At 34.0% G+C, this 17,105-nt stretch overlaps 3 protein-coding genes across 4 annotated transcripts; 2 read left to right on the plus strand and 1 right to left on the minus strand.

Moving 5' to 3' along the window:
• Positions 1-658: 658 nt before the first annotated feature.
• LOC103865829 (WRKY transcription factor 55) lies at positions 659-4,143 on the plus strand. The gene is given in 3 exon segments (XM_033290574.1): positions 659-1,075; positions 1,508-1,639; positions 1,987-4,143. Coding segments are annotated over 3 exon segments (867 nt in total). The 5' UTR covers positions 659-686; the 3' UTR covers positions 2,333-4,143.
• On the minus strand, positions 4,018-5,945 carry LOC103865830 (probable WRKY transcription factor 54). 2 transcript variants are annotated; one of them, XM_009143685.3, is made up of 4 exons: positions 5,360-5,933; positions 4,817-4,921; positions 4,416-4,726; positions 4,018-4,319 (listed from the first exon to the last, which is right to left on the minus strand). In XM_009143685.3, the coding sequence occupies exons 1-4, from the start codon at positions 5,734-5,736 to the stop codon at positions 4,216-4,218; spliced, it is 897 nt and encodes a 298-aa protein (XP_009141933.1). In that variant the 5' UTR covers positions 5,737-5,933; the 3' UTR covers positions 4,018-4,215. The 2 variants fall into 2 exon arrangements, with proteins under 2 accessions (XP_009141933.1, XP_009141931.1); XM_009143683.3 differs by having other exon boundaries at positions 4,038-4,726; positions 5,360-5,945.
• An 8,004-nt stretch (positions 5,946-13,949) lies between these two features.
• LOC103865833 (rhodanese-like domain-containing protein 7) lies at positions 13,950-16,707 on the plus strand. Its single transcript, XM_009143686.3, has 5 exons — positions 13,950-14,407; positions 14,753-15,004; positions 15,564-15,662; positions 15,736-16,008; positions 16,214-16,707. The coding sequence occupies exons 1-5, from the start codon at positions 14,012-14,014 to the stop codon at positions 16,589-16,591; spliced, it is 1,398 nt and encodes a 465-aa protein (XP_009141934.1). The 5' UTR covers positions 13,950-14,011; the 3' UTR covers positions 16,592-16,707.
• The last annotated feature ends 398 nt before the right edge of the window (positions 16,708-17,105 follow it).

Raw genomic sequence — 17,105 nt, forward strand, 5'->3', positions numbered from 1 at the left:
AATGTTTTCACTAGTGTGTCTCCACTTCCTCTTCTTTTTTGTCAAGGAGTGTGTCTCCATTTTAAGAAATAAATGTTTAACAATTTCACATTGAAATCTTAAGTCTTCGCCTAGACTTCTGGGAAAATCTTGAAACAAAATACAAACATTAATTAATTTTGTTAATCATATATAGAAGACCATGACTTTGTTTTCATCCTTTGGGCAACAAGAAGACCATGACTTGGTCAACATATTACTACCAGTTCGTCTACCGTGTTTAGCCAAACACGATCCCCCCTTGCTATATCGAATTCTCCGACCAGGTCAATGTGTTACCACTAGTTAGATCTTTGGGCAGGGCTTTACTAAACAATTGTTTTATAGTGTTAATGAACAAATTTGTTGTTTAATATTGTGAAATAGCCTAATTAAAAGCTTGTTCATGATTCTTGGACATACTTTACCTGTCGTTTAAGAAAAAAAACATTTTAACTTAACCCCTCCAAAATAATTATAAGAAAAAAAATCACAAACTTTGAATATTCTGCATATTCAAAGTTTCGATAGAATTGGAACCAACACCGAAGCTAACTGTTGGCACTAACCATCATTTACGTATCTCTTCGTCTATATATATATAGATACATGCGTATGAATAAATTTAAGTTATGTATACTCGTACAAATTAGAAAACTAAATTAAAAATGGAATAGGTAATGTCAATGATCTTCCAAGGATTGAAACTGGTTAAGGAGCTTGAGTCAAGCTTACCGGAAAAGTCACTAGAAGCTCTATCGACCTCCCTCGACGAGATCACGAGGACATTTGGTGATGCAAACGAGCGGCTGAAGATAGTTCTTGAATTCAGAAACTCGGTGGTTGTGTCTTGTTCAGACCAGTTGCTAATGCAGAATGAACCGGGTCTGATGCAAGAGTATTGGTTAAGGTGTGGCGGGTCCACGTCATCTCAGGGAACCGGAGCCGTGACTCAAAGACAGATCATGGCCGTTGAAGATGGCGGAAGAAACTTGACGGCTGTAGAAAGATCAGGCGGCTCCGGTAGCAATCCTTCCACGCCAAGGCAACGCAGAAGGTAAAACCTAAAAAGTAGAATTGTATAATTTTTTATTTGGTTTATGGTATAGAAACGATAAAAGTCAGAGAATGATACCGCAAAATACTATTGAATCAACAAAGTATTGTTTAAAAATACCACAACTTTGAAAATTGTTTCAAAAATACTACGAAGTTTAGGTTTAGTAACGATTGCTAAAATTTTAGCATACTCAAATGATTCATTGCGGTATTTTTCGAAAGTTGAAGTTATGTCCAAGTGGGCAAGTATAAGTATAACAAGTTTCTTTTGTTTTTCATTAAGAAGATAAAGCAAGAACATATCTAGCTAAATCTTTCAAGAACTCGATGGTTGATTATTTTATGTTTATTTGCAAACTACTAAAAGAAAATAAAATCTATGCAGTACGTACCGTATGTACTAACGTGGATTAAGTGAGTTCATATTTAGGAAAAACGAAGGAGGAGAACACGTGGTGTTGGTGGCGGCGTTAAGGACAGGAAACATAAATCTACCACCTGACGATAACCATACTTGGCGTAAATACGGTCAAAAGGAAATTCTCGGTTCTAAGTTTCCTAGGTAAAACTATACGAATAGTTTAACAAAACAAACTTTATCAAGTGTTTATATAACCAAGTTTTAGTTTAGTTAACTAACCAATAAATACACATTTACATCACATCAAGAAGTTGTAATCAGTCTCTTCTGATTCTAATTAGAATGACCAAATAACCATATTATTAAAAGTTGAAACTTGAAACTTCGATGTTATAATTAAGTATCGTTCTCTGATTTCGTGTTCAAATGATGCATATCATTATTTTTTCTTAATTCATGGTTATTAATGACTACTTGCTTATTATATCACTGGAATAGTTTGAAAATGTCCTAATCATGTATATCCATGTACTTAAATAATGTTGCAGGGCGTACTATAGATGCACCCACCAAAAGTTATACAATTGTCCAGCTAAGAAGCAAGTACAACGCCTCAATGACGATCCCTTCACCTTCCGAGTCACTTACCGTGGTTCACACACTTGCCAAATCTACTCAACCGCTCCCACCGCTTCCGCCGCTGCCCCCACCACTCCAGTTACAACTAGTTTTTCCCCTGACTACGGTCCCCCTCTCTTCGACATGGCTGATGCTATGATGTTTGGTAGCAGTGGGATTGGGGTCAACATGGACATATATCCTTTCAATGATCCAAGTCATCATGATGATCACTGTTACCGACGGTCAGAAAACAGCGACGACGAAGACAAGTAGGATTCATGTATCTCTATACATAAAAACTAGAAAGGACATGTCTGATTTAATTTACTATTACTATCAAAAGTTATGCATCATTACACGTGATTCTAGTTTGGATCTAGTGGGAATCAATTCTTTGAGTAGTTCGCTTTTACAATGGAAAATGTTTTATTTTAATTATTTTGTAGTTTCCTTCTCATTATCTATTTAATTCATTGCTTTTAAGGTATTGGGAAAACATTTTTGAGAATGCAAGTACTTTTTTGAAATAATTGATAAAAGTTGTGTTAGGGTTTTGATTATTTTTTGAATAATGATAAACTATCTATTTACCTAATAAATGGTAAAAGCTTAGTTTCCACAATACCTTTCTTATATCCATATTTCAATACAAATTTCTAGAAGAGCTCATTTCCTCAAAATATCTTCTTAAAATAAAATCAGAGTTTAGTTTATACTTTAAACAAATATAATTGGCTCTGAAATGGAATATCAAGTAACCAGAATTTCTGACAACAAAGAGAAAAGCGCAAACTAATCAGATAATCCTATAAAAATATTGTCTACACTTTTTCAGTACAAGGTACATTTTCTTACATAAATAAATATGCAATTTCGATACGTTTAAAATAAATCAAAACTAGGGGATAAATTGTTATTTTGTCAGTATCTCACATATTGGCATGAACTTGTTGGTGTTTCTTCCTTTTTGTTGATGTCTTTTTTTTTATACTAAAGAATCCAAATAGTTAAAGAGGAGTCTTCAGTGTCAAAATCAGCTATTCGAGTGGAATCTTTGGTCCCTTCACCGTTACTATTCATCATGCATGCGGCCTTCGTTTTGCCCTTTGTTCATCATCTGCACTTGTTATGTCGATCGACAGAGAAGACACTCTATCTTCAATTATTTGATACTTGTGAAATACGTAAAAGATGTTTAAGGTGTTAAATGAATTATATCTTTTAGTTTACTTATATAGGGGTTTAAACCACACAATAAGACTCATCATATCTCGTAACCAAGTATCAAAAGATTCATACATCTTATAATTTATTGAATAAATATATATATAGATATTCATAGAATGAATCTTTTTAAAGTATCACACGTAAACAAAATGTCTGAACCAATTTGTTAAAAAAAAATTTGAAATGTAGTAATTTTATTTATATCAATGTAATATTAAAATTTCTCAAATTCTTGGATATTTTCATAGATATAGTGAAATGAACTTTGTTTGTATAAAATAGTACATGTACGGAACATAAATTATTTAATTTGCGTCACAACCGAATACATTATTATCGCTTAATTGAATTTGTTTTGTTGTTTCAGGCTTTCAGCAAGCATTAATTAATGCCCTAGTGTATACGGCAATGCTTATGTAAGGACAACAACAAAAAGACAAAGCACGACAATTGCGAGATGAATTTGTCCCAGTTTCTTCCTTTTAAGCACCAAACATGCATAGCCGCAATTTGAATGGATAAGTCTCTTTACACTCTTTAGGTAATCAATCATATATCACACACATGGATTAAAAACTATTGAGTTCAATAATAAATGCAGTAACAATCAAATAAGCAAAACAATAATCTAGTGGAACTGTCGCAGTTGGTGATTGGCTTATTCTAATTAATCGTTTCATCGGTAATCCATTAACCAAGTCGTTGCACTGGCACCTTTAATGTCGCCAACATACAAAACATCTAGTGGCAGTTCAAAAAAAAAAATGTGACAAGAGTAACGTTGGAAGAGAATTATATATGCTATATGGTGTTTTATCAAATATCCAACAAAAATATTACATTCCACTAAGCATACTCAAAGAGAGGATGAGTAAATACTAAATATTATTACAAGCTTGATTATGATTCCTTAATCCGCATTTGGATGTTCACCTAGAATTCATTCCTTCGTAAGGGCAATATGAGTCGAATAAGGAGGAAAGTTGATCGTTGTCAATGAAAGAGAATTGATGAGAAGTAGTACTAGTCTCACCATAATAGTAGTGATCCTGATGACATTGATAATCATCAAATATCATCTCGTCTTGCCAAACCAATGACAAGTCGCCGTCTGTTGAAGAACCCTCACTAGAGTCTTTAATCTGATCACCATTGTTATTCTCCTCCTCCTGCTTCACCATACCTACGATCAGACTACTGATATCGTTCTCTTGCTCTTGTACATTTGCATTGACATGGTCCTGTTGAGAAGTGGCTGCAGCCAATGAGTTGTCCGAATCCATGGTTATCTCGGTCTTCACTTGCGTTTGGTCACCAAGAGTACATGTGTGGTTGCCTATGTATGTGATTTGAAACATCTCAGGGTTTTGCTCAAGTTTCTGAACTTGCTTGGTTGCTTTGCATCCTTGTGTTGGTTTGTGTGTGCATCTAAAGTAACTCCTGTAAACATAAAAACACACACACTGATTTAGACCATTTTATCTTGTAAATGTGTCATATATATAAACATATACATGGATCATTAAGTACCTCGGGAACTTGGAATTAAGAATCTCCTTTTGTCCATATTTCCTCCAAGCATATATATCTTCATCAATTCTTTTAGCTTGCACAGTCCAAGTATGCGATCTCTTCCTGCAAATAATAAGTAAAAATTTATTAATTAATAGTTAATCCAGTTTTGCAAATACAATTACTAATCAACTGTAAACAGTATATAAACCACAACACTAAATGAAACAAATAAAATTCGGTTCCTAGCATTGATTGGTCCAATCCAATCAATCATATTCATACAATTCTCTATCACTACCATGATCAAAAACAGTAATTGTAATCTTACTATTATTATAGATTATGAGGAAATCAAATACATATCTTAACATTTACGATAAGTCATTTCAATATGGGGCACTACCAGAATATATGATGGAATCCACATAAAAAAATAACGAACTGAAATGATTTTTTTTTTTGAAAAATATCCATACAAAAAGTAGACTAAACCATTTAACACGAATGGAAAAATATAAAACGATAAATCTATATTTGAATTAAACTATTTCCACTTACTTTCTTATGTAGCATCCTCTTTTACCCTTACCAACCCCAAGTCTCTTTCTACTATCTCCGGAATCTCCACCGTTGCAACTCGCCGGAGCCGCCGAGTCATCGCCACATGAAGCATTTCGTGAACCCTCTACGGCCACAGGGAAAGAGACGTCGGGGACGAGGTCAAAAGAATCAAGAACCAATATGGTTTTATGGAAAGATCCCAAGATCTTAGTGATGAGCTCATTAGCGAGATCTGAATCACCAGAGAGTAAACCCGTCTCGATGTGGTGATTAGAGAGAAGAAGCCGAAGCTGAGTACTGAATTTGCAGCCTTCCACGAGGTCGTCTACAACTTTTCTCTTTATAGCTTTTGTGTTGTTACTATTTGAATCCATTTTTTTTTGTTACAACAAGCTTTCTTTGCTAGTTTTTTTTTGGTATGATGATATGAAGATGAGAAAATGGTTGTAATATAGTGATGATAGATTCTTTTTTGGGGGTTTGGGTTTGATCAAGAGAGAGAGAAGGATCATAGGAAGATGCTTAGGAAAGAGATACGAGGGAGAGCGTAATTATACTGGTTTTGAGGGTATAATGGGTAACGTGATAAAACTTGCTTATGAATTATAATGAATTCGAGGGTATAACGGGAAAGTGGTAGTTTATTTACTCTCTTATTGGCTTACCAGAGCTTTGCTGATGTCACTGCGTTGAGGTGGAATGATGTCACCGATCTCCTTAACACGTTGGAGAGTTTGGTGGTTGTGTTTGTTTTTTAATTATCCTTTCTTCCCGTATTTATTTATTTATTTAATTCCATGACAACGATCTCAAACAACTTGGTTAGGTTTTCTCTTTATTTTATTTTTTTTGTTAAATTATAAAGCTAAAACTTTTGTAAATTGACAATCAATTTGTTTTCATTGGCATGAGATCACATTCAAGAAGAGACATGTAGACAAGATATTTCACACCAACAAGCAAAATCTTTATTTAGAGTTATCGAGCAAGTAACTTTTGATGTCCAGCATTCCCATAAGACCAATTATTGATGTGTCAATGTGTCGCGTATGTGTAGTGTCGTACGATTTTTTTACAAAAGTAGAAGGATTCATTAGGAACCCCACGATCGAAAATTCTCATAGAATGAACCTTTGAAATATTTAATGGATAAGATTAAATTATTAAACTAGATGTTATAAAACAAATGTATCAGCTGTGGTGAGACCGCGTTGTTCGGATCTTAAAGTAGTAATCGAGATTAACCTTAGTATAATAAAGCAATCTTGTTTTCTTTTTCTTTTTAAAACAAAAAGATCTAGTTTTTGGAACATTTGATAAAATAGATCTTTAACGGCATTTCAATCACAAGTCACACCTTTAGCTATGTCAGCCTACCGCTTGCTTGGCCCTGATAATTGTGGCAATACTTATGAATTTTAGACTGAATGAAAATGTCGGAATTAATATCATGATATTGTCGCTTCTTTAGAGATAACTATATTGGAAGTTGTAGAAGTCATCCCTTTTAAACCCAAAAGGCAACATTCTACTAGATTAAAACCAATAATAGGATCCATGACAAATCATTATTTCTGATTTGTTTCACCCGGAAGTATGTTCGTTTTCACGTAATTTCTAAACAGTTATAAAAATGTTTTTATTTTAGGGTAATTGAATTAGTTTATTTTCTTGACGTGTAATATAAATTCAAATAGTTCAAGGTAAAACATTTGTTTGAAAAAAAATGATTAGGGACTGAGATATGGGGAGGGCACTGAGTGGGCAGGTGCCAATAAGTGCTCCTCGGGGTCGCCATAAATTCAGTTCACATCCGTGCATTTACTCGCAATTCAAACTCCATAAGTCAAATCCATTTGGTTGCACATTCATTCCCTATAGTTATCACATTAACACAATTTGTTTTTTTTTTTTTTTTGGGATTTTTTGGCAAAAAATTGGTGACACTTTGTTTACAAATAAAAAGCATACACACACTGACACACATACACACAATTACCTTTTCCATTTCATATTGAATGGCCTTACAATATCAAGCCACATTTAATCTTATATGTTGCTCCACAACTCAAAATTTCGAGTATGCATTCCAATGACTATATACTATTTCTGTTTGAGCCAATAAATATGTTATATGTCACATCAACTTCAGTTTACTTCTTCGTTGCAAGCTCATCCAAATCCGTCTCTTTACACCTCAATTGATTAATCATGTAGAGATGGTCATATCTAGACACTAGTTATATTAAAATGTTTAAACGTTCAATATCAATACAAATAGCTAAAATATTGTTTTTTTTTTGCTAGGATGAAGTGAGAATGGTCAACGGTGATTGGGCAAGTGATCTGTACAAATTAGAAAAGGTTAGAAGAATATTAATTTATTTATAACATACTAGGGCGAGCCCGCGCTTCGCGCGGGATTTTGACGTAGTTTAAGTGTTCAGATCATTGTGTTTTATGTTTTAAAAAATTAGTTATCTATTTTTATAAAGCATTATTGACATGTGATCTTTTTTATAAAACATGTTAACAATATTGATAACTGAAGTAAGTGTGGACGCTTAAATTACATAATTACATAGTTCTGATTCTTTGAATAAAATAATAATTATTTTTTATTTAGATGATGCATTTCTTTTGTTTTCTTTGATTTATTTGAGATTATCCATCGTCATATGTTTTCTTTGTAAACTTTTGAGTATTGCGGTTAATCATAACCTTGTAGTTATTTACTTAGTTATAAAAGTTCAAGAAACAATGTTATGATGTCATTTCGCTACTTCAAAAGTGTGTGAATACTTGGTGATAGTCATATGGATATTTTTATTATTATTTGTTAGATAATTTTACTTTTTAAAAATAAAATATTTTGAGTATGTATATTCACTGCTTGTGCTTTTCCATCAATCGCATATCAATTTATATAGTATGAAATATTTGTGAGAATACATTTTTTTTTCGTTTGTCTGAGTTTAAACATAGTAATGTACTTCCTTTCTTTTTATTATTATGATTTTCAGATATTTTGGTAGTTTATATATTAAATTAGATCATATATTAGATTAGATCATGCATTTCACTAAATTATTGTTTGTTGATTTATTTTTGCAATTTTATTATGTATTTTCAATAATTTTTTAATTTTTATTTGTTATATCTTCTAAAAATTAATTTTAAACTAATTTTTATAAAAATATTTGTTCTGATTGTTTATTGATCATTCGTTATGGTTTCCATTTTTATTTTTTGTTAATTTATTTAACTTGAGCTTAGTGACAAAAAAAATAGCAAATTTCATGAGAATCACTTCAAAAACAATGTTGTAATTAGATTGTTCTCTTTCGTTTTAAAAGATTTTCTATTTATCTCGGAAATTTTTGTATTCAAGTATGAAAACTTGAATAATACGTAACTTGGCAACATTTCATAACTTGGTGTAGTAAGGCTCCTTAACAAAACCTATGTCTTCTCCATTACTTTTGATGATATCTGACAATCTAGGGCTCATAAAAGCTCAAGAGAATCCAAGAAAAGAAAAAGGCCCAATCTGTATTTTTTAAAAGTTACTGCAGAAAAGAAAGGGATTGATATATATTTTGTGTCATCATGTCGGAAACACATGTGCAGATGAGATGAGACTTGTATAATATCCGTATATAACATGTGGCCCATCATGAGCTGTGGTGTTTCTAGAAGAAAAAGTATTGCGAGTTAATGGCGTGTCGTAGTCCCATTTTGAGCAGTTACATTTTCATCACGAAATCGATAATGTGCGGAGAGCTTACGGGATGTTGTAAAGTTTACTACGTGCAGAGAGTCAACAGAGTTACTAATAAAGTTCCTAATGGTATTTTAAGAAACAAATTGAGAATAAGGACTTGGTGATGTCATCATCAGGTACATACACATAAACTTCCTTACACTGTAGAAAAATATTTAAGTTATTCTAAACTGAAAGTAAGCTTGTTTTGTTCTATAATAATAATGAGCTTGTCTAGTAGAAATAAAGTCTTATGCAAATATCATTATTTAACATTTTTCTCAATGTTTATTTTACTTTACTATATTCAGTAAGTAAAATACATTAATTGTTTCAAAATCGTTGCTGAAATTCAACTTATAAGTTATGAATTATTTCTACCTTTTATACTTTTTTTTTGAATATACATTAGTTACTCTTATACATTTTCTTTAAACATATTGATTTAGTTAATACCGAAAATAAAATAATTGTTTCACTATTATTATTATTATTATTATTTTTAATTAGGTAGATAGTATAAAATATTATACTACTCGAAACTGATTAGATTTTCCAGAAAATACTATTATTGTTTGGTTTTCAGAGTAGTGATTGTTTTATTTTTATTCTATTATTTGTTTTATTTGTTTTTATAATGGTTGTATTATGTATATAACTGATCTTTTTATTTAAACAACTTATTTTCAAAGTGAATACTTTACCTTTTATTAAGTATTTTATAAATAATATATATCATGTTTAAAAATATATCATATGCCAAGTCACATTTGTTCACCGTATCATTTCTTAAAATATAATAACATCATCAAAAATTCTATGTTAAAAAAAACATACAAAAGAGTGCTCCGAAAAAGATTTTCACTATTGTTCTCACCAAAAGCAAGATAGGAAAAAAGAGTGCTCCGAGAAAGATGATACCTTTCGACCTTTTCTTTTTGCATATCCGTAAAAAAGTCAATACTGGAAAAAAATTCTAAATCATATGTAAAAGAGCAACCGGTGAGAAAAGACCAACTAATATAAAAAAAAAACTATTTTAAGAAGCAGAATATACAACTTTGAAGACTTTAAAAAGATCGATATCATCAGAAGCAGAACGACCCAGGAAAAACTGCATCACTTTGTTTGCATAGGAAGAAGCTGAACCAATAAGAAGTACCAAACTACAAATCAAAGAATAAATGAAATATATATTAATCTCAGTTACTTTCAATCAGCACCCATATCTCGGCAGACTCTCTGATTCCATCAACGAAACTATCCATGAGCTCCCTCCGTTCCTTTCTTTTTTGTCTTAGACAAAGTGATTGCAATAACTACAACAAAACAATACCTTTAGGAACCATTCACCAATCGATTTGAAATATAAGCAAAGCTTTAGGCTTTATTCATAAAAAGTTCCTTTAAAATATTTTAGAAACCGTAAACCAATTGACGGCGTGTACAGAAGAACACACATCTTCCCAGTGCAGTAACAAAGTTGTTATAGTTTCAAGAAACAGAACCATGAAAGCGAGAAGGAAGAAAGTGATCAGACCTTTGTATTGCTTTGACTTACGCATGTCTTCTCTCTTTGAAGCTGCACAACACCAGCATTCCTCACGATCTGAAGCTCATCATCGATCATCTTCTCAGACCACCCTCTCATATTAGCACCACCTACGATGATAATGATCGACTTATGCGCGTTCAATTGCAGCATCTCCTCCATCACCAAATTCACATACCCTTCAAATCCATCCCCCAACACACCTTTATCAGCTTCCTGTGTGTGCTTACGAACCCGCCTTGAGATGACGCCATTCTACTGAGAAAAAAAATTCCAAGTGTTATTTGGATCTTTGAAGATGATATTTGAGGTTTGTAGACTAACCTTTTATAGCAAAGATGCACCGCCTTGATATTTGAGGTATGTGAAATCATGGTCGTAGTAGGGCGAAGGAGTTAATAAGGTAGTTAATGAGAGAATCAATTCTTTGCGTAACGGTCCCTAGGAGAATAACCGGAGATGAAACGACACTAAAACTTCTCGATCTGGGAAATTATCATCACGATTCATATAGAATAGCTCTCCACAAACTCCATCGTTGGAGATGAATGAGAAAGTCGATGAGCATGAGGAACAGATGTCGACAGCCCCATTGTTGAAGAAGTAGCAGAATTAGGTTTTTTTTTTCTGTAACAGGCCCAAATAAAGATTATTGTAGCCCAATAATGTAAAGCCTAAATGTGCCTGAAACAAAAACCATAGAAACATGCCCCATACGTATTGAAACCAAACGCACAATATAACTAAACTAAATGAAGTGATGCGTTTTGTGCAAGCGGGACACGTGTCGAGCCCACAGAAGCCGACTTTCCACGTGGACACTGCAGGAGGGAGGCAAACAATACTTTATATAATTAGATACCATTGTTTTTATTCTGACCTTACGCTGAGTTGTGTATATGCAAGAAAATGATTAATCAAGAGGCATCGATTAAAGAACTGCTACTTATCGTTAAAGACTAGCTACTCTGAAATCTGGATCTGTCACGAAGATAAATACTATGTTTTAATGTAATTAGTATGAAACATATAGTTTTTAATGTGTAAGTTGAGTCGTATTTCGTGCTGATAAGTTGATAACCAAGATATTTTTAAGAATGATTAATTAAGTAAGCATCAAGTGTTTCAAAAAAAAAAGATTAATTAAGCATCAAGTCAAAGGAAAAAAAAATTGATTGAAAGAGCCAGTTCTGGCTTCGGACAAAACAACATTATTTCTTAGTATATATTATAATAGAACAGTATTAAAAGTTATAAAAGGTATAAAATAAACCCATCAATAATTCAACTAGACCCAACTCATAGTTATGTAGATATTATCATTATTACTAATATTTTTTTGTTTTATTCAACCCACTAATCTTGCGGCAGCCTCTCGAGTTTGAATTTTATTGTACTACAGTATTGTTTTGAACCAAATCCCATTTGACACTACTCAAATCTTTTAGCATTAACCAAATTGTTTGTAACCTAGCGAATATGCCTTATTGGTACGTAGAGGTGCATTTCATTTTAGCTAGGTTTAGTTATTAGTATATTTTGGTTTGAGATCAATATGAGTTTTAGTTTGTAACTAACCAATTTGGATTTTCTTTGAAAACAACACTTGAATAAACATGCTTAAGCTTTAGCAGTACTAGAACTTAGATTTTCATCGTTGCAAAGAATATGAAAATTCACACACACGCAGTCACATACACGTGCATACATGTTCAACTATTGTGTCTACATATGGATCCAAAGGTTATTAAATGGAAAAAGGGACTCGACTTCCAAATTGCAAGACATGACTCTTTCTCAAAAAAAAAAAAAAATTGCAAGAGATGACTCCCAAAACATATACAAAAGCATGTGGTCGTTTATGCATGTATACTCTAATTGTGCCGACTATAAGAAATTTAAGTTGTCTTTGGGTTTCATGTGTTTAGAGTATAATTTTATTGTAATTTAAAATACACGTATATACGCTTTGATTGAAAATTACTAAAAATCAACGAAGTCTTGGGAAAAAAAGAAAGATAATTTATGGCCAAACATTTCGTCAAATTGTCAAAAGTGGCCAAACATTACAACTATGCATGCCGTGCGGCCGTGCCCCCTATAGTTGAATAACATAACTACAAGTCTCATACTGATCATTATATCTATCTAGTTTATTATTCTTTATCTTTCACTAACCATTATATATCGTTCTATCTAATTCTTTTTGAAAAAGGCAGTACAAACTAACGTACTATCACATTATCGGATGTACGAAAAGCTTACAACTATGTATGTCGTGTCCTCATACGTTTCCTTAGAAAACTTAAAACTTATTATTGTAAAACATGTTTTGTAAAACTTTAGATATGTGGTACTATTCTCATGAAAGTTCAAGGAACTTTTTAGTGTCTGCATTGAAGACAAATCGTCTGGAAAATAAAAAGAAGCAGGAAGCTTCTTAGAGCTGATGAAGACATCAATTATAGTGGAAGTCTCTAAGAAAATAATTAGGGGAATTAGAAAAGATGAGTTTCGAGAAGGTAAACAAGGTTCTTACCAAAAAGGTCAGAGATCACGGCACGGGACATGAAGCTTCTTTTCCCCCTCACACTCAGACAAAAGACATTCACAGAGTCAAATTCCATATAACAAATCATAATATCTATTTTGCATGTCGCTGATGGATAAGATTTTTCAGATAAATTATTCAATGGTAACAGTTTGTCAAATGTCTACATTAAACGGATATCACTAATCCATATTGTAAGCAATTAACAAGAACATATTACATGGTTAACACTTAACACCACCCATCAATTAGTCACCACGAGGCGGTAAACTATTGATAAAAAAACAATTGGGTCAAGATGTTAATCTGTCGAATTCAAATCTTTGTTATGAACTAGATTATCATTTGTTTGGCCAGTCGACATGAAATCATGTTTTAATTTTCAGTTAGAAAATCGAAATTAGATTACTTATCGGTTTCAGTTCTCTTGAAAATTATTTGGACCTCAGCTCAAACACCTCTGATTATCAAAAAATAATAGAATATCCGTCATAAAATTGATGAAGCATTTTTCACAAAAGTCACGGAATTGAAATACTGAAATTTTCTTTTCTTTTAATTTATAAAATTTTAGTTTTGCTATACGAAGTTACTTCCAACTTTTGTTGTTGTATTTACCCATTTATAACGAAAATGAATAATGCTGACAAAAAAACTTAAAACTAAAATGAATATACGGCGCAAAACTAAATTCATAAAGGCCAGTTGTTTATATAGCCCACGTGAATCAGTCCACAGTTTTGGTTAAGTCCGGTTTGGTTTAATCCCACAGAATAAACCTCAATGCTACGTTTCTACTACCACTGGAGATTTCCGCCGCCCCTCGCCGCCGCGAGAATGCTCTCATCACCACCACCACCACAACCTCACTCTCAACCTTCAATCTCCAGCGGCGTCTCAAATTCGATCTCAACCACTAAAAACACCAAACCCAACTTACTACCCACTCAATCTCAACCAAAGACTCTCTCTTCCTCTCCTCTAAAATCCACGGTGGCTTGTTCTAGCTCTGGACCTATCCGACAAAACATGACTACTGTCTCTCAATGCTTCTCAACCAAACAAGAACCTGTCGAGTCAGATAAAAGCTCACTCCTTGTCGTTTCATTCTACAAGTTCGCTGATTTTCCTGACCATGCTGATCTCAGAAAGCCCCTCAAGGATCTCTGCGAAGAATTGGTATAAACTTTAAAAAGTCGAAACTTTGTTTTACATTTGATTTAAAAATCGAAACTTTGGCTTATATTTGATTCAAAAATCGAAACTTTAGCTTATATTTGATTGAAAAATCGAAACTTTGGCTTATATTTGATTGAAAAATCGAACCTATGGCTTATATTTGATTCAAAAATCAAAACTTTGGCTTATATTTGATTGAAAAATCGAAACTTTGGCTGATATTTGATGTAAAAATCGAAACTTTGGTTTAGATTTGATTCAAAAATCGAAACTTTGGTTTGTATTTGATTGAAAAATCGAAACTTTGTTTTGTATTTGAGGTAGTAATAGAATATGGATGTGCAGTGTGTTTCAGGTGGAATCATTCTTGCACCAGAAGGAATCAACGGGAGTATCTGTGGGAGTCGTGAATCAGTGGAGAGAGTGTTGGCGTTTATACAGAGTGATGTTCGTTTGAGTGGTTTGAGGCAAGTGGAGACGCCTGTGAGTCCTGAACAAGAAGCTATACACCATGGACATAGCAGTAGCTCTCCTCTTGCGGCTGGTGAGGACGCTCCGTTTAGATGGGATCACGTTAGGGTCAAACTCAAGAAAGAGGTACACTCTCGTGTTTTTTGAAGTTTGTAGAGTGTAGGGTTTGTTGATTGTTCAAGATAGCCATGGACATTCGGCTGCTTTCAGTTCCTGTCCGGTTCTTTTGGTTCTAGATAGGGAGGTTTAGGACCTGTTTGGGTATTTAGAAAATTCGGTTCGGTTTTGATTCAGTTAGCTAGGTTTTTGGTTCGGTTTGGGTAACGAAGTCGGGAACTGGCTAATATCCAAGGTAATTTTGGTCTCATTCGGTTTGATTCGGGTAACAAAGTCGGAAACTGGTTAATATCCGAAGTAATTTTGGTCTCATTCGGTTTGATTCGGGTAACAAAGTCGGGCACTGGCTAATATCCGAGGTAACTTTGGTCCCATTCGGTTTGATTCCTGCTTTTTGGTTAATTTAGTTTAAAAATTGGAGTTTTCAGATTAAATATCAGAGTTTTTCGGGTTTTCGGATAAAAATTTGGGATAATTTTAAATATTTAGGATATTGCGGAGTGTTGTTCCAGTTCCTGTTCGTTCCGGTTTAAAGAGTTGTGTTTTCTTTTGTACTGTCTTTGTGTAGATTGTCACGCTTGGAATGCCAAGTGTGTCGCCTATTGAAAGAGTTGGAACATATGTGAGCCCTGAGGAATGGAATGAACTGATCAGTGATCCAGAAACAGTGAGAACTCTTTTTGAATAAAGTTATAGAGAAGATAAGAGTGTTTATGCATATGTTAGAAGATGTGTTTCAGGTAGTGATTGATGTGAGGAACACCTATGAGACTAGGATTGGGAAGTTCAAAGGAGCTGTTGATCCATGCACCACAGCTTTCAGGCATTTCCCATCTTGGGTTGAGAATCAGTTTGCATTGAAGCAAGAAGGCAATGAAACACAAGCAAAGGTGGAGAAAGAAGAAGAGAAAGCTGAGAAACCAAAGGTGCTGCCACGGATTGCTATGTACTGCACTGGAGGAATCAGATGTGAGAAAGCTTCAAGCTTTCTGCTTAGCCAAGGCTTCGAAGAGGTAAACTATACACAAATGCAATGTTCAAAAAATCAATAGGCGGTAACTAGATGCTTTTATATGAGATTATTGAGCGTTTCAGCCGGTTTTTTTTTTTAAATTGTTTCATTTAGGTCCGATTTGCTGTTTAGACAGAAGCCTAGACCGATTTTTAGAATATTCATTGAACTTTTGAGATTTAGAGCTTGAACATTTTTGTGATCAGGTGTATCATCTCAAAGGTGGGATACTGAAGTACCTAGAGCAAGTCCCCAAAACAGAGAGCTTGTGGGAAGGAGAATGCTTTGTGTTCGACAAACGTGTGTCAGTGGAACATGGTTTAGCACAAGGAACACATAAACTCTGCTATGGATGCAAGCAGCCTATAAGTGATGAAGACATGGAAGCTCCAGAGTATGAATCTGGAGTCTCTTGCCCTTACTGTTTCTCTGAGAAGTCCGAAGAGGAGAAAGAAAGGGCAAGAGCAAGGCAGAGTCAGTTTGAGGAATGGGGTGTGATCGGTGGTCCGGATAAAGGTCGTAGGCCCGCTACTAAACCGGATAGTCCAAGAAAGAGCAGTGCCAAGCTTGGTTCTTCAATATAGACTTTTTGTTGTTCTTCTTGTGGTCTACTCCATAATTTATAAAACCATTGTTATATTTGAGTGGCTTAAACGCTAATCATCAAGGAAATGGAATTGTGTTTTAAGTTTTCTGATGATATTAATTGCTGTTGGAGTCAATTTGAAGAACAACAACATAACAGTACAAACGGCAAGTTGTTCAAGTTGCTTCTTGTAATCAGGCATGAAGTGTAAAAACGGCACGCTGTGCATGTTCTTACACGTGGAACGGCATGAAGTGTGAGAATCTCTTTTAACGTCGACGACTTACGATGGCGTCTCGTCTAATTGATTATCGTTGAAGGATCGTTGTGGAGATTTGATAGCGAAGGAGAGAGAGATCGAAGCAGTGATGACAGGAGGAGTGATCAAGCTCGTGAAGCCGAAGATCCAATCTGTGGATATCCAAGCCGCCGCAGGATGGGGTATCGCCGCCGCAGCCGGCGCCATCTGGGTCGTCCAAGTAAGTCAATTTCGATCTCCGCCGGTAGATTTT

Source organism: Brassica rapa, chromosome A04 (assembly GCF_000309985.2).
Source record: "Brassica rapa cultivar Chiifu-401-42 chromosome A04, CAAS_Brap_v3.01, whole genome shotgun sequence".
Classification (NCBI taxonomy): domain Eukaryota; kingdom Viridiplantae; phylum Streptophyta; class Magnoliopsida; order Brassicales; family Brassicaceae; genus Brassica; species Brassica rapa.